The sequence below is a fragment of the Platalea leucorodia genome, assembly GCF_965183815.1.
Source record: "Platalea leucorodia genome assembly, chromosome: 1".
NCBI lineage: Eukaryota > Metazoa > Chordata > Aves > Pelecaniformes > Threskiornithidae > Platalea > Platalea leucorodia.
Window position 1 is genome coordinate 130818953 of NC_138823.1, and position 21926 is coordinate 130840878.

Consider the following 21926-nt stretch of genomic DNA (forward strand, 5'->3'; position numbering starts at 1 on the left):
CATCCCCAATACCTGCTCTCCCCCAGGGGAGTCACAGCTATGCTGGCAGAGTGTTTTTATTGGCCTGGTCTGTCATTTGGGGAGGTGAGATACAAATATGTCAACAAGACAAGTCCTTTTGATGTGCCCCTGTTAGAGGGCTCGGCCAACCTAGCTGTGGTGTTACCACTTGTGCAGAGGGCACCGAGTGTAGTCGGGACCTGCAAAAGCGATTAAAAAGAGCATTATGCTGGTGTGTGTGTGTGTGTTTGGGGAGGGTGCTGCATGACACAAAGGTGGTTTTATTGTTGTTTCAGAATAGAATAATAACCCTAAATTATGGACTTAATTTTTTAAAATTAATTTTGGGGAGCTTCCGATTCGGGTGAATTAAAGGTGACTGCCTTTCCACAGTATACGAGCTTTTAAAACTCTCAGACAAAAGAAACATTATAGCGTGGTGAGGAATAAAAATACTCATTTCATTATTGAAATGGCATCTTTTTAGAGATTACTAATAATATATGTTATGTCCCGTGTGCTTGACTGTTAAGCGAGAATAGACCTTTTATTTTAACACTCTCCAGTGGCACCTCCTGAGATTATTTGACTTGAATTAAATGTTGGGAAATTCCATGAAAATGGCATTCTAATGTTTCTCTATTTCAAGCTTCATTAAGTATATTTGCACTTAGAAGTTGCAAGCAAGATGTTAACATTTCAAATGCTTAAAAATGGAATACATCTCTCAATTTAAAAAGTAAAATAAAATAAAGTAGCAGCAAACTTACCCCCTCAGCCCCCTTCTGTAAGGGACCTTTCCAGCACTATGCTGGGCTCCTCTTGATTTGATTAATGAATATTTTACCTATTAAAAGTAACCATTAATTATTGCACTTGGTTGCAGCAATAATTGTATGTTTCAAATAACTAATTAACATAATAAGTGGAAAAGCATCACGGCACATGAAGTGTGTACTTGCAGTTCACTACATCTGAAAGATCATGAGACGCCTTTTTGACATTTGTAGCTCTGCAGCTAGTTACCAGCCATTATGTTCCATTTGAATAGAAATTAAGTATCTGATTTACAGCATTAGTTTTTATATTCTGAGACATGAGCTACCAAGAATATTATGAGCATGTCTGCAATCACAGTTGCACAGTAATATTCTCTTAATGAATTTATCGTTATAGCCTTCTACACAGGTCCCTGCTTCATAATTGCTGCTGGAGTTTTGAGTGGGTTTTTGGAGGAGGGGGTGCATGGGAGATGGCTTAAAAACTGGTGGATCGGGTGCCATCCCTTCTGCCAGAGGCAACTGCAGGCTGAAGCAGCTGTAGGTGGTAGCCTGTTGTTTAGCTGTGCCAGAGGTCTGAGGAGGCCCACATAGACTGGGCTGTATCTCTAATCGGACCAGCTTCTACTGGGACCAGGAAAGGCCATAGCTTGAATTTCTCTGGTGAGAGAGGATGCTAGTTGTGCTCGCCTGCTGGAGAGAGAGGGTTTGGATGCAGGATGGTACGTGGAGAGCTCGCACACCTTGTAAGGATGGAAAGGGAGCTGTGATGTTGTTCCTCACAGGCTGCATATGACCTTCAAGCTTCCCACTGAGAACACTTACAGTATATGATCCTTTTTAAAAAAAAATACATATATATTTTAAATAAAGAATTTCACAAATTCTGCACTTGGTTTACAGTACTGTAAATTGATATAAAGCAAGAAAGCAACTCTTAGGGAAACCTCGCACAAGTTCTGGTCAACCAGATTGCCCTGCTGAGGAACAAAGGAACAGATCGGTTGCTTGCATCTGTCCACTACCTTGCGGTTATCCTAGGATGTTCGATACTATCCAGCCTCGGTTAACGCAAATTATTTTGGGGACAGAGGAATGGAAAGTTCTTCTAATTTCTGGCAAGGGGAAACTCTTCTTTAGGCAGTAGATTGTCTGTAATAAGGACCACAAGAGTAGCAAAGTAATATATTTTAAAATAAACAGATGAAGGCATGACTAAGTTGATCAAGTGTTTGGGTTGAGAACTTCTGTCCTGTTCTTATTTGTGTGTTGTGTTATTTATATATAATATATGGCACTGGAAAGGTATGCACACTCTCATTTTTCACTTTAATTGCCTATTTGAAGACAGCATGACAGATCCAAAGGTTGCTTTCAGCAACTGAGGAGCACTGTGGTCACTTACTAGTGTGCAATAATTAACTTAATTGCAGAAATTAGAACATTTTAAAGATTAAGGATCCATGATTGGACTCCATGCATTCACTCTTTTTTCTGTTGTCCATATCTGAAATATCTTTTTTCTTACATATGGTTATATCACAAATATTTTGTTTTTAATGAAAGGTACTTTTCAGAAGATTTGCAAATCCTTGTGTTTACATTTACTTGACTATTTGGTTTTTAAATTAAAAACTGAAAATGTCAAATGACCTACACAGATGTGTTGCTGAGCTACCATTTTACCCTGAAATCCTTTTAGTAATTATGCATTAAGTTAGTACATGTGAAGCTGTAATCAGAATCCTATTTGGCTGGCCAATGGGAGGTAAGGGTTATCCATTACTGCTAAGAGTTCACAGTCTGAATTAAGTAGTGGCAGCTTGCAAGGATGAAACAGGATTGCTCAGTAATAGTGTTACCTAAAAAACTTTCTACTCTTTGTTTGCTGTAAGACCAAAGCACAGATTTGTTTCTGTGTAGGTAATCTGAAATAGCATATACTACCTTATCATCCAGCAAGATACAGTTTTCTCATACAACAAAGCTCTGAGTTCTTGTGTCTCACAGGGTTTGTGTTATAAAATGGAGTTTTCACATATGCTGGTCTGCAGCAGTGAATGGATGCTGTCGGTTGTGGTGGTCTTTGAGTTTTTTGTGCTTTAATTTTCACCAGGCTGCTTTTGAATTTCTGTGACATTTTTTATACAGTTCCTCTTGCAGTGATATCCTCTGACTGCTTCTTACAGGTTCTGAAGTCATAACACTCAGTGAAGGTAAAATGCTGGATTGTGACGTCCCTGGGATCAGGGTACGTTTCCTATGAAGAGGCAGTTTTTACAAATTCCCATTTTCTTCAGAAACTTCCATGAAGACTGCCTCGCTCCCTTCTGAGGGGCACCTATGTGAAGAGGCTAGTGTGTTACTAAACCAGGGCGTTAAGTCAGCAGATGCTGCTTTCTGTGCCCTTCCAGCTGCCTGTGTGTGCATTCCCAATATATACTTTTTGGCTTTTTTTTTTCCTGAGGCAGCCTTCATTTAAATAAACCTTCTGTTTGATCTTTTTGCTAACCACTTGGCTAAATGCGTAATATGTAATTTGCAGTTGTTAAGATTAATGCTAACTTTTTTGTGCTTGCAGGCCTTAGGAGAGGTCTACAGTAGTTTAAACTTCGGACTGTGACCTGTGATACCTTACCTTGGCTTTGGACTCCGTTATCCTTCTGCAGTAATGCAGCAATTGCAATCAATCACTTGCTGAGTGGAAAATACGCAGGCCTGCTTTGAGCCACAGCAGAGTGCCAGTAGAGCACTGTCAGCCTGATAGAGCTGTCTCCCCACAGGCCAAAAAGACTGCAGCTTTGTGACCTTCTTGTCATATTTATGTATGTGGCTTGTGTCCTCCAGCGTTTTTTTTTGTGGCTTCATGCACTTACGAGCAATTTGATGGGGGAAATAAACTGTTTGTAGCTAACTGAGAAATTTTTGCAAATCTGGGATAGACTGAACAGGGAGAATTTTGTACTAAAAAATATCCTGAAGCCTCTAGTGTTCACTGAAACTGTGAAAGTTGAAATAAACAGTGTTTTCTTGTTTGTACTTGCCTGAATGTAGCTTTCTTAGTCATCTATTTAATGAGAGCTTAATCTGGAAATGTGGAAGAGTTTGGTGTCTAATCTGTTTCACATATTTTGGTAAGTCCATCTCTGTGGCATTTAACACCTTGATCCTGGAAAGAACTTAAATTTGTGTGTAAATATTAAGGTGTTCTTGAAGTCCGGTAGGTTCGAAACTCTTGCAGAATCATGGTATTTATCCTCCAATGTTCTGTCTTTGAAGTGTAGAGCATCGTGTCCTTTTTGGAGATGAGGGAGAATTTTTTTCTGTTAAAGGTGTAATTAGGAGACCGTGTTAAAATCTGTAAGTTCGTAGTTGTCTCTGATCTTATCCTTTAAATTCATAAGAAGACCTGAATAACACTGCATTTGGAACTGAAACTGTGAAATTCATAGTGGCTTCCTTGTAATGCACGTTTTGGATGGGGAACAGTTTCCAGTAACATTGAATTTATCTGTTCCTGGCTTTTTAAGCTACAACCATGTAAGAACAATTGCGGACTTTTGAGGAAGCCAACAGAAATGTTTGCCTTGGCGTCATTAGTGAAGCGAGCTAGTTTCAAGGCAAGTGTAGGTTTTAATTAATTAGCTGAGCTGACTTATATCAGCCAGTTTTCAAGGCCAAGTGAAATACAAGACAGGCACTCTGTGAACCTGGTGGTGGGTGAGCGGAACGTGTGTACGGATGTTCTGACAAAGCCAGTGGTGAGTCTGGGGGACCTCTGTGTTGGCAGTTCACCTCAGTGTGATCTTGCACCGATCTTGCACGAAAAGGTGAGATTATCATAAACATCTCCAAGTGTCTTGGGAGACGGATCATACTGCAAATCCTTGGTTCTTGTAAATATAAGGTGTAGTGGTTTTTAAATCCTTTGCAGGGCCATTATTTTCGTAACATTTGAGGCATTTTGTTATTCTTTTTGAGATTAAACAGAAACAGAAATAACACCCTTGGGTTGGCAAGGGGAGTTTTGTCTTTTTGCTTTTGTTGCAACTATTTGGCTTAAGTAATGGCACGGCTGATAGAAGTCTTTTTAAGATATGGACACCCCTGCTACCCGCCCCCCCTTCCCCCCAGTGTAATATCTACAACATCACTGAAATCTGTTGGAGGGTTACAGCTACCAAAACATCTTGATAATCCAGGATAATCCAGTCACTTCATTTGTATGTGAACAGGGATTCATATGTCCTTCTTTAGGTACCTGGACTCTTGTCAATCTTGACCTCAACTTCTGCCTGTTAAGTGGTGGCACAGTAGGGTAAAAGCAGCACTGGCCACTTCATATTCAAGATGTTGAAGAGTAGTTTAAATTTTACTTCCTTTAAATCATTATTTTTTCTTCTGAGACTATCTTTACTGCTTTGCTAGTGGTAGTGACCTTTCCTAGTCCTGTAAGAAGAAAGCTTGCAGTTGTAAAATAATGCCACTGAAATTTGTTAGCACTTTTCCGTGTGCCCTTTATAAGGTGAAAAGTGATTTTTCACAGTGATTTAAATGCAGGGACTTTATGAAAGTGAAGTTCTCAAGTGAAGTTGCTAATGATAACTTTCTTGTATCTTGTAGGGCAAAACTTACTGCTCCATTATATGATAACGAAGATGTGGCATGTATTTTTGTGCAGAAATACTCATGTAGAACAAAGTTATATAATTGATGAAGACTGTACTTACGCAGGATGCCTATGCCTTTTTTTATTCTTCACTCTCTTTAAAATACTTCACCAGCTTAGGATTTTGCAGTGTTTTCAAGCTGCAAGTCATTTCTGTGTAGAGTGAGGTGATGGAATAATCATAGCTTGGTTCAGTAGTCAGTCGTTCAGTTTGTTAGAACACGCTCCACAGAAAATGCCTGGCTTCGCCTGAGCAGTTCAAAGATGGCGCAGTGCAATTTATGCTCTTAGCCTTAATTACACACTCATGCTACTTGTCTGGTTGCCCAGTATGAAGCAGGTTGTGGATGTGAGAAATTGGAGGTGTCTAATTCTATAGATGATCGAGTAACTCTCTCTCGTGGATGTTAGCACCCAGACTACTTCTAATAATGAGGTGGTGGGAGCCAGCACAAAACCCTGGGGTAGTTCATATGAAATCAAAATTCTATTTTAATAACATTTCATTAAAGAAAAAGAGAAAAAAACAGGGTTTCCAAAGTCTAACACCATAGTAAAATAAGAGGACATAGCTAAAAAAAACCTCACAGCATTACAGAAATTACATAGTGCTTTTCTTCTTCCCACCGTGGAATGAAATCAGTGGAACATAATGCTTATGAGAAGAGACAAGTAATGAAGGCAGCTAATGTACAGCGGGTGGCAATTTGTTCTACCAGATTTAAAGCGTTACAGCAAAACTAATGAAGTAGCGAGTCTTTGATAGCCCATGTTAATTCAAGAAGTGAGGGTAACTAGTCAAAGTAATGCTAATCAACCAGTCCCTTCAAAATCTGTAGTTCATTTTGTGTGGGTGCTGTCTGGATATTTTTCTTATAAGAAAGGGAGCTCAGATCAGTCCTAGGTTGTACTGCTTAAATATTCCTCAAGAAAAAAATCTGTCATCTGTGAGTGTTTAATCCATTATAGGTGTCTGTTTGGAAACTATTTAGGTTACTTTTGGCTGACTTTGACCAGCCTATGCATGTTTGAAGAAACATGGACTAAACATTTAACATTATACAGGACCATTTTGTGAGATTGACAACAGATTTTTCCCTCCCCTGCTCCTCATCCCCGAGTCAGATAGTTGAGAGTGCTGGCTGATACATAACATCCTGGTCAGTGGGATAACATGTTCGGAGACCGTGGCTTTAGGCAGCATGTGTGGTGTTAGAAAACAGTGCTAGTGTCTGTATGAATGTGCTTAGGTGTGAGAGAAGCAGAGTACTGGTAGTCCAGGCTTAAAGGTTCAGCATCAGGGAATACTGCTGCTTAATCTCACTGTAGCTGTGTTTGCTATCTTTTAAAAAAAAAAAAAAGAACAAAAATGCTAATTATTGTCCCTTTTTTTTTTTTTTTTTAAGCAAGCCTGGGATGGTTGCAGTCTTTTTGTAGTTGTTAACAATAATGTATATTCACCCTGTGCTCAAAAGTGTGCTAACTAAGCATCAAGAAAGTAAGTTGACACTGTCTAAATTGGAAGTAAGATACAATAAGGGGCAGGGGAGAGTCAGAGGGCAGTACAGGGAAAGAATTGTATATACATATAGTGCTGTGGTGCAAGAGTGAACAAGTGGTTATAGACATCTCCATGTGATTTTTAACTTGTTCATATGTTGGGACATTTTGAGGGGAGAGGAGTGGGCAGCAGTGTGGCAGTGAGGGCAGGAGAGAGTGATGGGAGGCAGGAGAGTAGCAAGAACTGGGGTTAGGAAGGGGGAGGAGAGAGGAAAGGTGCTGGCTGAGGTTGGGCAGAGGATGAGGAAGAGGGAATGGAGGCAGTGGCATTTTAAGACAGTGAGAAAAAGCTGGCAGTGGTGAGCAAACTGTACATGCGGCCTGGATAGCAAGGCTGTGTAGGTGTTATGTGGGTGCAGTGGGGCCGCCGGTGCGGCCTTCGTGTCCCTCCACCTGAGGAAGGGCTGTGCCGGGGCTGTGTGGCTGCTGGCACCCACAGCACAGCTGGCCTGGTCTCTGCTCTTTTCTGCTCTTCTCTTGAGGGCCATGCGGTGGCTCCAGCGCAAGTTTCTGTGCTTCTTTTTTATCTTCTGATATTATAGCTGAGGCAGAGAAATAATATCCAACAGTATTACATATAGTTCCTGCTACAGTGCAGAAGTGAATGCAGCGTTCTCACGACCGGCAACCCAGCAGCTGGTTGCAAGAGGAATAAAAATGTGTCAAGCATTTTGAGTGCTAAACTCGTACAAGATTTTCTTGACCACCTCCTGGATTATTTTTTGGTGGAATTGGGATATACAACACAATCAACTTGAAATACATCTGAAGTCTGATACGTGAAGGGGTAAGGGATAGATACACTGAATAGAGACTGTCTGCAGTCCATTCCTCCTGTGTCAGGCAGCACCTGCTGAGAGACAGGACTCTGCTTTGTGCAGGTGCCAGCAGGCGAATTTCTCTGTGCTTAGATAACACGTTCCTGCAAAAGTTACGGGGCTTTTGGTTTTTGTCTTTGCATTGTCATCTTCAACTGGTGTTACGGTGAGCCACTGGCGAGCAGCGGAAGGATGGTGGACTCTTCGTTAGAGCTTTCCCTTGTCCTCTCCCACAGATACAAGCAGCACTCTGATGTAAACCAGCCCCAATTTTGTCTCCTTCAGTCACAGAAACTGTTGTTTATAGATGGAGGTTAATCCCATTTAAGAACTGGATTAGCCAAAATGTAGTCATTTAACCACAGATGCCTAAGCTTGGGTTGAGGCAGATCTCAGATAGTCCTGACTGGGATTAATGCTCTGCAGACATTCTGAATCGAGACAGTTTCACGGCAGGCCGTGCACCACCGAGGTGTAAATCTAATGGAGCTCACCGTGACAGCAGTTGTATGCTTGACCTGCTAAATGACTGTGGGTTTTCTAGAAACAAAGGCAAGTAAAAGGTCTTTGTGTGTTGCGTGAACCTAACTTCCTCAGAGAAGTGAATTATAAAGATAACACAGAAGATAGCTGATGCTTTGCTGTCTTTGGTTAGCTTAATATGGAGTGTGGTGTGCTGGTAATTACTGCAGCATTTCCCCAGGCACCAGCAAGATCTGCTTCTTTTAAGGATAACAGGCTTGGGGTTGCTGGTTGGATTGGCACTTGTGCTTTTATCCCTCTTCTCTGAACTTCATTAAAGGTATTTATCTCTTTAGGGACATACTGATGAAGCCATGTTAGCCAGTCCTGGAGCCTGAGCTTTGCAGACATAAGTGTAGGAAGAAAGATTAGGATCAGTCTGAGCTTTGAGGGGGTGGGACAGGGGATTGCCTGCTCACTGAATAAAGACATTATCTGCTTCAGGCAGTGGTGTGACAAACCCACCGACCTCAAGCACGGTCCCCATTCAGTTCAGTTAAAAATCTTCCTTAAGGCAGGGCGGCAGAGACAGATTTCAAAATAATTGTATCATGTTTCGAAAACAAAACAAAACCCACAAAACCACGAGAAGCAACTGATCAGGTCAAACAAATGTGGCTATCAAGATAATGAGCTTTTTAAGATTAACAATGCTTAAAGTTGTAGGATGAAGCGAGAACAATGCAAAATATGGGTTTTGCTTGGAGTTCTGCTCCCCCCTTCCCCTCCACCACCAACACAAGTAGATACTTCTCAGAAATAAAAGATGGAAAGCAGCAGTGCTACGGGGAGCTATTTAGTCAAAGCAGTTTGTATTCTTTATAGTTAAAATGCAGAAGTTGCACCCAGTATTGCCTTTAAAGTAATGCATAAAATATGTTGTTAATGACTGCGTAGTAATCTGCACAGGCATGATGCACATTTTCCATTGGGAACTTTTGAAGTCTCTTTATGCTCAGCTCCTAAAGGTGCATTTCTGCAGTGTAGGACAAGGCTGTATTTGAAACCTCAAAATAATCCTGTTTTTTTTGTATAAGAAAAGTACGTACACTCTGGGCATACTCCCTTGGTTTTGGTTTCAGAAATCTAAACCAGGACTACTTCTTTGTTAGATAAAAGCAAAAAACTTAACTGAAAAGGACAATGAAAACAGTGATTGAAAACATATTCTTTCATTTGAGTGAGAAAGTTAGCACTCGAGGGAATTGGATTGTGTTTGCTTCAGGGCTTTTGGTGGGCAATCCTCTGCTTGGCAAGCATTGTGCTTCAAGCGCATTTCTGTATTACTTTTCTGATCGAGAGCTTCAGAAAATAAGCTGTAGAGAAGGGAGAGAGCAAAACTCAGAGATGCAGAAGAAAAGTATCAAGGCCCAGCTTAAGAGATCTAATCACTCTTGAAACATCTCAAAATGTGTCAACCATATTTAGAAATAGCTACATTAAAAAAGAAGAAAGCTTGATCCTTTTAACACTGTAAATCATGGAAAGCAGTGAAAACTAATATTTATGAGGGGGATTGTGAAAGCTTGTGTGACAGTTGGAAATTACATCACTGTTGATGTTTCAAATTCTTGTGTAAAGTAATGCAATACTGTGTTTATGAATGAATGAACAAATGATTGTGCTGTGCTAAGCATACTCTATATGGATAAACGGGGTTGAGCTATTTTATATCTCTTGTCTTCGCTTATGTTATTTTGCAGTATACGCTCCCTTATGTTTCAATGCAAATATAGAAAACTCAATTCAGTGTATGTATTTTTTATTCCAGATACAGACCCACGTGTATTAGAGAAACAAGAACTTCAGCAGCCAACCTATGTTGCTTTAAGTTACATTAACAGGTAAGTGCGGTTATTTTTCAGGTATAACTGATCTTGGTTTGTGCAATGTGTGTATATATGTATGTGTCAAAATGGTATGCCTATGTATACGTTTTGTTTTGTTTCATGTTTTATGACGCTATGATAACACCTGATTTGGAAAAACAGTTGAATTAAAATGTAACAAAATTGTTTATCACTTTTATATAGGGCATAAGTAGCCCTTCAGCTGCACTGCTCAAATACTTAGTGGATGAGGTTTTAGCCTTTTATTTTTAAGGTAAATCTTGTGCAAAACGAGATAATTTGTCTCTGCTTAATTTTCTACTTTCTTGTACTCCACACAAGTGAGTGGAGAAAGATTTTTATTTTTTTTTCCCAATTAAAAGTGCAATTTAACTGATAGTAGTCCAATATGTGAAAGAATTTTTTACAGTACTACTCAAGTTTTTCAACCACAATGTATCTTGCTTATCAGCCCTATATAACCTAATAAGAAATTAAACCAATTTTTAAAGTTTTTATCTAAATAACAGAGCCTTGGCTTTTCAGTTATTGACTGATGGCAGAACTGAAACCTCCAGAGTACTCCAGCACGGAGGAATGGGAGGGTTGCTCATGTCTCAGGCTGTGTTATGGTAAAGAGCAGCCTGAGAGCTGCTCCTTATTTTCCCTCTCACCTAAGTACATCGTAGAATTTAATGGAGGTAGCTCAGATTACTTTTCCTCTGGGAGGAGAGTGACCCATGGAGCATGCTGCATGGAAGGGAAAGATGGCAAGGTTTTGTGCAGTTGCAGTGCCCCTTTTTCAGTATGTTTGCCGAACTGTCTTCTAATCCTAATTTCTAATCCTAAACGAACACTGTACAGGAAGTGTAATTCCTAATTTAAAATCCTTTTTCCTGTTCTAGGTGAATCAACATGCTACTATTCTGGGATTATTTTGCCTTCTTTTACATCATACTGTTTTGTTGATCAGGTGTACTGTGGTTGAAAGTTCCAGTTAGTTGCATTTTGGAAGTGCATTTCTCAGAAAATATTCTGTATGGGATTATTGGTTTTTATACATGGGCCACCAGTTTCCTTTTGTGTCTTTGCTGTCTAGAGGATGAGAGACAAACTCACAAGCCTGCAAGATTAACCCAAAATTTAATCCAGGATAGACTGAGTTGATTCAAACTCTCATGGGTCATACTGATGCAAAATTTTTCTTTCTATTTCATGTTAAAAATGGGGAAAAAAAAAACAACAAACAAACTCACAAAGTTTTTCAAACACAGAATCCACCGTTGGGCTTTGTATAATATTTCCCGTAGAGAAAGGGTGTCAGCAGTGAGGGAGAAAGAAGACTTTGAGGTATGAAAGTAAGAAGTGGTGTTCACTTGGTAAAATGACTAAATTTTCTCCACTGTATGATGATTAAGAATAGCTGGTATTGACATGATTTCCTTCTTGGCAAGTAACTCCTGTTCTTCCTGGAGACAGTCCTGCCCTTTAAAGCATATTTTGAAATTAACCATGACCCTTTTTAACGCTTATTTCTGTTGATCTCATTTAATGTATAAAACTCCTCCTCCCCCCCCCCCCCCTCCCAATATGTGGGCTTGGTATGTTGTTGTGTATGTTGGTATGTTTCCCTCTTTCCATTATATACTTGGGCGTTTTCTCTTGTTGCTTCTGTGGTTATTTTACTTAATGTGAGGGAGAGGGAAGTTTTTTTAAAAATTAGAGAAAAGCTGTTTTAAGACCACAGAAAGTGCCATGGGGCTTGATTGTCCAATTTGGAATCAGACTACTTTTAAAGTAGCTTGAAAGAGATACCTCATCTAGATTTCATTATTTTGATACCCTTTTTAACCGAGTTCTGTGTGACTGAGACAGTTTTAGTTACTTGCTACATATTTTGTCCAAACTTTCTTACCCTTTCAGTTCTGAGAAATAATTCTGCAGAACTGTATTGAGTCGTTGTTCTAGCAGAACCCAATCTGAATTGAGTCTTGTTTAAACCAGCTGCTATTTAATTGCTCTTTTAATTGTATTTAAATTTTTTCCAAAGTGCTGATGTCTTTCACTGAACCACCTGCTCTGTGCAGCTCAAGCTCTTGAGGGAGCAGCAATATCCATTACACTACGAGACATGCCTTTCTATTTCCCACTACATATGCCAGAGCCGAGTTCTGCTTTGTTGTCCCAGGCTATGAACTCAGATTTTGTAGCCTAATACATGTCATAAACATGTTTCATACTGTTAGATATCAAACACCAGATACTGCTGCACTTTTTTTAAACCCATGCTTTTATGGCTTCCAAGTGGAACTGAACTTAGCTTGGTTCCTGCTGTGAGTTCCAGACCTTAAAGCAATCTTCCTCTGCAGGTTTGTATGTTCAATATGTTCTGTGTGGGCCATACGCTGTTGTGGAGCCTGGGAAAATAGGGACTTCGGATTCTCAGGGACTGTCGAAATTGTATGATAAGATGCACACTTAATATATGTTGTGGTAGAAAGATTAAGTGGGTGTGCTTTATGCTCTGCTGATTGCCCTGTTGTATGGTGGCCATTATAAGCTAAAACAAAACAAAACATAAATCTGGGTTGTCTGGTTTGATAGCTGGGAGGATAAAGTATCAGTAAAGCAGATAGTAGAGACAGAAGGGTACAGGAGTCTTTGTTTCCAGCCTGAAACATACTCTTTTTTTTCCATTTCCCTTCTACCCCTGGTTATTTTCTCAGGCATATTAATACAGCAATATTGTGTATGTGCCCTTAAGTTCCGAAACAACCTTCAGATTGTGCACGTCTGAATCTGTAAGACTCCGTCTCTTTCTCTGCTGGAGATTTACTGCCATTACAGCCTTCAGTAACTACACACAGATGCAGCTTCCATAGTGTGTGATCCTCATACAGACAGATAACGTTCCTTTTAAAACCAGTGGACAAAATATAAATTATAGATCATAATGGTTTATTATCGCTACATCAAACACATGCACCAGGCACAGACTGAATTGCCCCAGATCTTTTTTTCAGACGAAGTTTAGTGTAGCCTTAATGCAGTACCCAGTATTGATGATTGTTCCCTACCTACTTTCCGTTTGCTTTCTTAGAAGCCAAAATTGGAGTCGGTAAGGCAGACTGCTGCCAAAGTAGATGCAGCTCATCTGCTTCCATCCTATAAATACAGGGGTGGTTTGTCTGCAAGGAGTTCCGTGGTGCTACTGCATGAATGGGATACTGGCTGTGATTTGTCAGTAGTTGCAAACGAGCGCTTGGGCCAACATCCTCCACTACTTGACAGAGGTATTTCCTTTGTATATGGGTCGAGGCACCTTTGTATTTTGTATTGCATTGAAATGCAGCGATTAGCAGCAGTAATGAATATTGCTTATACTACTACTTTGATACCGTATTTATAGCTTTAAGTTAATTAGCATGACTATGAATTTTGCTTGGTGTTTATTGGAACCTACATAGTGCTGTTTGGACCTTGGAGTCTGTTGGTCTGGGACTTTGGCAGCAGTGGTTCTCGAGTTTGTTGTATTACCGTGGAATGCGAAGCCCTGGCGTTGCGGCACACTGTCAAGGCTTTTAGGCTTGTGCAGTCTAATGGAGAGAGACTCCTCAGTATTTGCGTATTCTAAAATTTGTTTAATATGGATACTGCTGGTTACCTGTTAGTGAGGAAAGCAGCTGTTGTGGGAATGGGTTTGTTTGTGATTTTTTTTTAAACAAAACAAACATCCCAGCATTATTGGCACAAGTGAGAAGACAATAGAGGTATACAAATACTTTCTCTGACTAAAAAGGTAATACTAAAAGAAATGCTAAAAATAAAAAGCTTTGATTCCAAAACTTAATGAATGAAAAATCCTTACAATTAAGTTTGAAAAGAGGTATTTCAACTTTGAGATGGTAAGTACCAGAAGTAGGAAGAAGGCATAATTTATTGGAGTAAATTCCTTTCACCTTGAAAATGGAAGGTAGGAAGTGCCATACTAACTTGTATTATTGGAAGCATATGCCGTAAACAGAATAACTAAATGTGCATTAAATACAGTTTCTATAAAATACATTTTCCTTAGATACAGAAATTGCTTTGATTAAAAATTTTCATCATGGTGGGGAAAAACGAAACTAAAATGTACCTACGACCAAAACTAAGATGCCTTAATTATATCATGTTTCTACTGCAAATCATATAATAGCTATATTATTGAAATGTTGAAAGCAAAGACTGTTGTAATCTTAAAATCTTTAAAAAGCTAACAAAATACTTTTAATTACATTAATCCTAGGTTCTTTTTTAATAGCGGTTTTCTGTTGATCATTGAGATCATGCAAGAAAGGTTATATACTAAAATAGGTTTTAAGCATCGATGCTGCAAGCACTTACAGCACACTGGGGTGAACATTTTCAGTGTTGCCTGTAAGCAGTCTGTTGAATGAGGCTGTTGAATGTCTGTAAAGTTTATTCTTGTGCACAACTGGGAGCACAAATGAAGCCTGTGATCACAACTGGATGGCATTCTTGGGTGAATAGTCCAAGATTGTCCTTGCACATCTCTCAGCCAGTCCTAACATTTTTGCTCCTCCCTCCAGATTTTATTTTTAACTAGCAAGATTTGGCCTCACTGTTACCATTATAAATTCCTGTAGGCTCCAGGCTTCCCCCCCCATTTCCCTTTCCTCTCAGTGGTCATTGACTTCTCAAGAACAAATTTCCCTACTCTGCTTCCTTTTTTAATACCACTAGAAGTAAAATCAATCATTTCTGTGAGCATATGCATTTATGAAAGGAATTAATTGCATGTAAAGTTCTAACCACTGCAAACTGTCTCTGTGTCTTGTCCAGCTCACTAATTCTGGTTCTACTGCTATTACCTACTTTTTCCAGGAGTAAATTTAACAGCCAACACCATAGGATGTAATGATCATTTAAAAGTTATTTTAAAAAGTGGTAAGTCTTTAGGTAGTGATATATTTAGTATGCACTATGTTACTAATGCAATAACAAGATGACTGGTTTGGATTTGGAGGCAATGCCCTTTGACTACATCCATGTGGTTTCTTAGCAGAGCATCCAAGCCACACGGTACTGGTCCTTTATTTCTTAGGCCATAGCTTTTTTTTTTTTTTTTTTTTTTTTAAGGTACTATGCTCAGTGCAGGATAGAAATTTAAAGTGCTTCTTTCTCCTTTCTATATAGGAGGTTCACTTTTGCCATTGGCCACTTCCATTTGTGTCTATTCTTTATCACTAGGGTTATCTTCTGCTGTGTGTTCAGGGGCCTTCCTCTGATAGTTTGTTCTGTGTATGCATTTAGTTGTAACAGTTAAACATGCTTTCAGTAAGTATAGCGATTTATGTTAAAGCTACCTAGTAGCATCCACAGCTTTTGAAACACATTGCACTTTTTCCTGTGGTTCTATGACAGATTTTCCTGGGCTAGGTTATCAGTAGTAGTTAATTAAGAAACAAATGAAAGACTGTAGTCTCTTAGAGGTCATACCCAATAACTGGATGTGCCACCAAAAAGCTCTATAGAACATTTTCTCAGCAGCAGTGCAAATCCTGTTGCTTCCTTTTTTCTAAGAGCATGAGCATCAAGTTGTTTGAATAATGTGTGGAAGACCAAGATCCAGTTTCCTCCTCTCTGATCCCTTAGGAGTGTTTTAATCATAAGACTATTAACTGGCTTGGGGTAGGACATCATTTCTCCTCTTTGCTTCTTGATGTATGTGTACCATCATTGGAATGGTTGTTGGGGCACAGTTTGGAATCAGACTTAAACTCATGAGGCTGGAGAGAAGTAAGTTTGTTTCTCCTTGCTTTCTTAATGGATGCTTTTCCAGAAGATGTATGCAAAATTGAACAATTCCAAAACAGTGAGCGTCTTCCTCTAAAACAAGTATTCAGTGTATCATTCAGCTGATAAGCAGAAGATCAGACTTCAAGTCTTTCTAATGCAGGCCTGAGATTTCAACTTTGAAGGTGTATTATTGGTGGTATGTTATAGATTAATTGAGGCATGCTACAAATAAATATATAAAACCCCTTAAAATCTGATTTTTAATCTCAAGATGGTTAATTTGACTTTTTGAATGAAGAAGCAAAATTTAAAAAAAGAAAGTAACTAAAAGAAAACCATCCTAACTTTTTTTCAATATAGTGTACACTGTCTTAATTCTCATGTCATGATTCAGAAGCAAAAGGGTAGAGACAAGAAAGACTTTGCCATTTTAGGAATCCTACTGGCGGTCATTTCTTCTGCACAAGAAAATCTGAGCCAGGGAATCTGATAAACTAATGCTGTACCACCTGTTCAGACTTGCTACGTTTTATAGCGCCTAGCACCACAGTTCTTGCCCCTTGTCTTAAAATTTAACTTTCCTTTTCTATAACATGATACTGTCTTATTTGAATTGAATATCATGGCTTTGTAAAAGTGCAGCGATTCCCTCAGACTATTGATTCTCATCACATTGAAGGTTCATGCCGATGCTTCCAGTAGCTGCGGGATTGAATGCATGGGACAGAATACAGAAACGAAGGGATCAAAGTAACATGTCAATTGCCAGATAATATTTTTCTGTCTGAGCTTATTTTTCGGTTTGCAGTGACCAAGTAGATCATGTGTTTTTATTCATGTAGCCATATCTTTACGTTCTGCTATTTGACTTGTTCTGGAGATGGAACAAGACAAACTTCAGATGATAATTCAAACAAGATGTGCAGAAATGAATGTTAGTTAGGGTAAGGGGAATGCCTTTTGCTTTGGAAGGATTTATGCAGTTGGCTTTGTTTTCTCTTTCTCTTTTTATCGGTTTCAAGCTAAGCGAAACTGAAGATTTATATAATGTACAGCTCTTTTATTTCATGTCAGCAGTAAAGATCAAAAAGCAGATTGGCATTTTAAGGAAAAGCCCTAATGCCATGCCCTGAAATAAAAATTACTTGATGAATTAAAACATGTAGGAACTGGAAGAATGTGTTTTAGTTGTGGGGTTGTTTTTTTTGTTTTTAATTGAGAGTTAATTAGCTTTCTAAAGAAAGCTCCCTGAAGACTCAGGGACAGAAAAAAATACCATCTCATGAATCTCAAGTGAAAGAAACGTTGCCAAGTCAGCATTGTTCCTTGTGAGTGTGTGTATACACACCTCTGTGCATGTAGTTTAGTTAGCAAACACTAGAGCCATCAGTAGAAATCCTGAAGGCTTTCAGGATTCTTGTCTTCATCAGTATTTCTTCATCTTTTGTCAATGTGGCATGCCAAAATTGATGAAAAAATCATCTTGTTTTTCTGGCACTGTTTTTTGTCTTGGCTGGTCCTGTTTCAATTCCCAGCTTTCTGCAGAGGTGTCTTGCACAGGTCACTTCATTTTGGGAAGGGAAGGAAGAAGGTCTTCAGTTTCCCTTGCTTTGAAAAGGAGGGCATTTCTTCTCTGTGATGTTTGAATTTGATCATAAGCAGTAATAGTGCTATCAGAAGGACTGTGTGTTTGCTGTATGAAAAAATTCTATTCAGATATTTCACTGTCAGCTATGTGGGGTAACAGCTCTCTCAATATCTATTTCTGTGTCTGATAGCATAATGAGGCCGTTATTCTTATTAGACTCTGGTAATAACGTACGTTCAGTCTTTATATTACAGTTATTTAACATACTCACAAAGCTATTTGAAAAACACACTAACGTGCCAGTTTCATATCCTCTGCAGAAATAAGAATTTGTGGAAACTCTATTATGCTTTGATTTCAGAGTGAAGGATGAGCAAAAATTTTACATTTGTACATTGGTTTTCCTTCAAGTACAATTGAGATAAAATGGCTGAAAGCAGTAGCTGTTCTTCCTATCTTTACCACTCACAGAAATGGCTGTTGTATACAGCTAGTTACCTCCTATCCTGGTATGTTTTTTTCTTTCAATTACCATGAACAACAGCAACAAGACATTACATGCACAAGAGAAAATTAGAGGCGGAGTAGATAACTTTTTAGGAAAGGTTCTTGCTGTCCAGTGTTTTGCTAAAAACTTGTTGTGACCATCTGAGCTACGTGTGATGACTTACAGATTGGCAAACTTACCATTCCTGGAATCCCCAGGCAGTCCAGACCAGCTGCTGGTAATACTCATTGACTGTGACCTGTTTTTTTCTTTAATCTAAAGTTTATTTATCACTGGTCTTTTGTACAAAAGTAGTTGTGCTTCTTTTTCTAACTTTACTGATTTTTTTAAAAAGTAACAATATTTCATGGTAATGCTACCCATTTAGATTTGTTACAAAAAAGCATGCATAGGATTAATCTACAGTAAGACTAAAAATGAGTTTTTCAAATAAATTTAGTAGTTCAAAATGCAAATTATTGCATTACTTTTTTTTCCTATATTAGCTTTTAGATATGTTAGTACATTGCATATTCTTAAATTCCTTCCAGTGATGAATATCCCATTAATTTGTAATTTATTGAAATGTAACAAACCAGATTCTGGAATAATTCCTGAAGTGTCTATGGGCACTTGATGTTTTCCTCCCTTCTCCTTCATTCTCATTTACGCTTCCAGGTAAGGGCTCTCACACACCATTTGCAAGTCATGCCAGTACTCAGTGAGGGACAGGGACTGTAAGCCTAAAGGCCACGTAACAAAATAGAGTTGCAGCACGAAGTACGACTTTCTATCTTGTGGTAGACATTCAGAGGTAGGGCTGCAGTTCGGAGGTTGCATACCAAGGCTGTCCAAGTCATGCTTTAGGATGGCCTATAGCCTAGTCTAGAGATTAAGTACAGATGAGAGAATATTCTTAGTGCTGGAGAACTTGGCTCTTGAGGAAAGAATATTGATGTCATCTTCCGCTACATAAAATCTACTCCAAAGTGTTAGTCTCAGCCTTAATTTTCATTAAATATTTTTGCGGTTGGGTTGACCTCTCAATTTGGTTTTGAGCCAGAGAGAAAGTTTGTATATCCTGCAAAGATGCATTCATTATTCCACCACTTCCTCCGCAATACTCCAGTGTCCCAAGAAATGGAGACCAGGTGGAGAGCTTGACAGAGTTGGCTTCTTCCCTTATGTTCCTAATGAGGCCAGGGGTGCATTCAGCAGGCCGACAAGGGACTTTCGCAGTCCATCAGCAAAATGCTCTTGGAAGATCTATGGCTGGAATAACAGGTTATAGCAGTCGCCCAGCACCTTCAATACAGAGCTGAAAGGAACCTGTGTTATGCACTGGAATCCTAACTAGGCTTCATGCCGTGGAAACGCAAAACAAAATGAAGGTTAAAACTGAAGTCAACTGAAAGCAACCGGTGGATATGAAACATGAGAGTAAAAGAGCAATGAGGATATATATTATGACAAGGAATTAGTGACGCTTGACTGCCTTGATTGTGAGCAGGTATTATATAGTAAAGGAACTTTTAATATGATCAAAACAGAAGTAAGAAGAAAAGATTCCTGTGTAACTGAATTTTATTTGGCTTTTGATTTTCCTTTGGAGCTGCTCTCATTAACTTGCAAAGTGCTATTAGTGCTAAGAGGAGGAAGCCCTGGTACATCATCTGTGAAATTTTTTTTTTATCTAGATATTTTTGCTAGGATAGTATGGCATCACGTAATCAGAAGATAATTTTTCAACAGTGTAGAGACATATGCAAAGCCATGGGGACTACCTTTTGTTGTTGTTGTTACAAATGCAAAAACAGAGGATCAGTTGCTCTGGTCTTGTCCTTGGAAACTTGTCCTGAAACTTCTTGTCCACACCTCAGAAAGTGAAGAAAATTTACAAGGCTGTAAAAGTGAGAATTTGCACGATGAAGTAGAAATAAAACCCTGAAACTGGTGTGCATACATGGGCTACTTCTGATATACAGCTGTTGAAAGTGTTTGTGAATACAGGTGGACAGTTACATACCTTTGACTTCTGAAAGTCCAGCTCTAAAATCTAACTCAATGCATTTTAACAATAGTTGTGTATGTTGGCATTATACATTGTTTAAGCGACGTGTGTTGGATTAAGGTGGCCTGAAACAGTCAAAAAGCTTGCTTGGTTCAGCAAACGAACAATATTGAAGGGAGGCTTTATTCAATTAATTTGGCTTGGTTATAGTACAGTTAGTCAGGCTGATTTAATACTTTCTGAGCCTTGGTTTCCCTGAAGCAATACGTTTGCAGACACTAGGTTTCTTGTTCTAATTTCCCAGAGAACTGAGAAAGGTTTTCTTTCTTTGTTATTGTTGGGGTTTTGTTTGTTTTTTTTTTTAAATCAGGCACATCTTTTTTCCTCAAGTGGTGTATGAGGATACAGGCAGAGATGGAAGTAATTACAACAGTGATACCATCTACAGGTGTAGATGGTCCACAGGGGTAGACACTGCTGATTTGTCCTTGATTTACAGAAGAATTGTTGTGGGTTTGCCTTGCATGGCTGTTTAATATCTAGTCATTTCTAATTAGAGTGGCTTTTGTAATGTATGTGAAAGACACTGTAAGAGAGAGGGAAGTAGTTGTGGATTGTGGTACGTGCTCTACAGCCTTGGCACTACCAAGAGGTATACCAGAGGTATTTCAGTGAGACTAGCCTCATCATCCTAAGTTTGCATGACAGCCCATGTTAAACTTTCTCTCCTGTTACAGTGTGACCTTTCTTTTCCAACATACCATTATTTCTTTGGTATTTGCTGCTGTGGTATACTACAGGGAATACTGAGGATTTGAGTAATTTGAGTAATTTTCCTCTGACTTTATTTTAATGCTGTTAGACTGAAATTATTGAATCTGCGTTTTTTGGTGTGGTTTTTTTTGTTCTTCCAGCTTCTCCTCCATATAATCTTTTCCTGGCCTTTCTTAATGTGTCAGGTGTGTTAATCTGTGTTTCTAATGAAACTGTCATAATGAGGCCTGCAGCCTATTTTGTTTCTAACAGTGAAGCTCAAGGATCACTAACACTTTGTAGCTGGTTTCTGCTCCTACTTTCTTCTCTGCTCTTCCTGCTGCCCCCAGCCTCTTCAGGCTTCTGCCACTGTCTCTTATGTCCCTCTCTGTGGCTGGCTGGGCAATGCTAGCAGTTTATTGGCCTTGAGGAAAGCGTATAATCTTGGTGCCTCCTTACAAGCTGATGAAGGGGCACTCTGGATGAAGGTGCAGAGAAGGCGGGTTGTTCCACAGTTGCATATAAGTAACATTTCACGTTTGCCACTATCAGTGTTGGGGATTGCCCATGTGCCTTGAATCAGTAACTTTTCACAAGAACTCTTGAGCTGGGAATAGGTTGATTTTATTGCTTGCTTTTGTAGTGTGGATAGCAAGACCATTCCTGTTAACATCCAATTCACCCATCGCTCCTGCGGTGGTGGTGCATTCCTAAACAGTTTGTGGTAGTAAGTTCCCCTGCCTGCTACACACAATGTAAAGTAATTTCAACAAAAGCAGAGGTTTTGTTGAAAGCAGTTTCCTTCCCTGCGCTAACTTCGAATGTGAAACACTCTTAATAAAGGGTTTAAAAAAAAACAAACCCAGAACCATCCCTCTGTTCAAGGTGAGCTTATGCCTTTATGTGTGGCTTCCTTTTCTACAGTTTCCTATTTCATTTGCTCACATGCCATTTCTAAAAGGTCAGTATTTACCAAAAGTTGTTAAGGAGTTTAAACCAGGTCAGTTGGGCAATGCCATTTGCAAGAAGTAGCTGAACAGTTTCTGTCCTCTATATAGAGGATTATCAGGGCTGCTGCTGACTTTTTAACCACAGAGCTTGAATATAA

The 21926-nt window shown here is 39.2% G+C and overlaps 1 protein-coding gene across 1 annotated transcript in view; it reads left to right on the forward strand.

Annotated features, from left to right (window-relative positions):
- Positions 1 to 21926, forward strand: part of JAZF1 (JAZF zinc finger 1) — a gene marked incomplete at both ends in the record, with an annotated part of 198060 nt that overhangs the window by 100074 nt on the left and 76060 nt on the right. The window contains one exon of the mRNA XM_082316086.1: positions 10120 to 10192. Within this exon, the coding sequence (XP_082172212.1) occupies positions 10120 to 10192 (73 nt within the window). The remainder of the gene's footprint in view (positions 1 to 10119; positions 10193 to 21926) is intronic.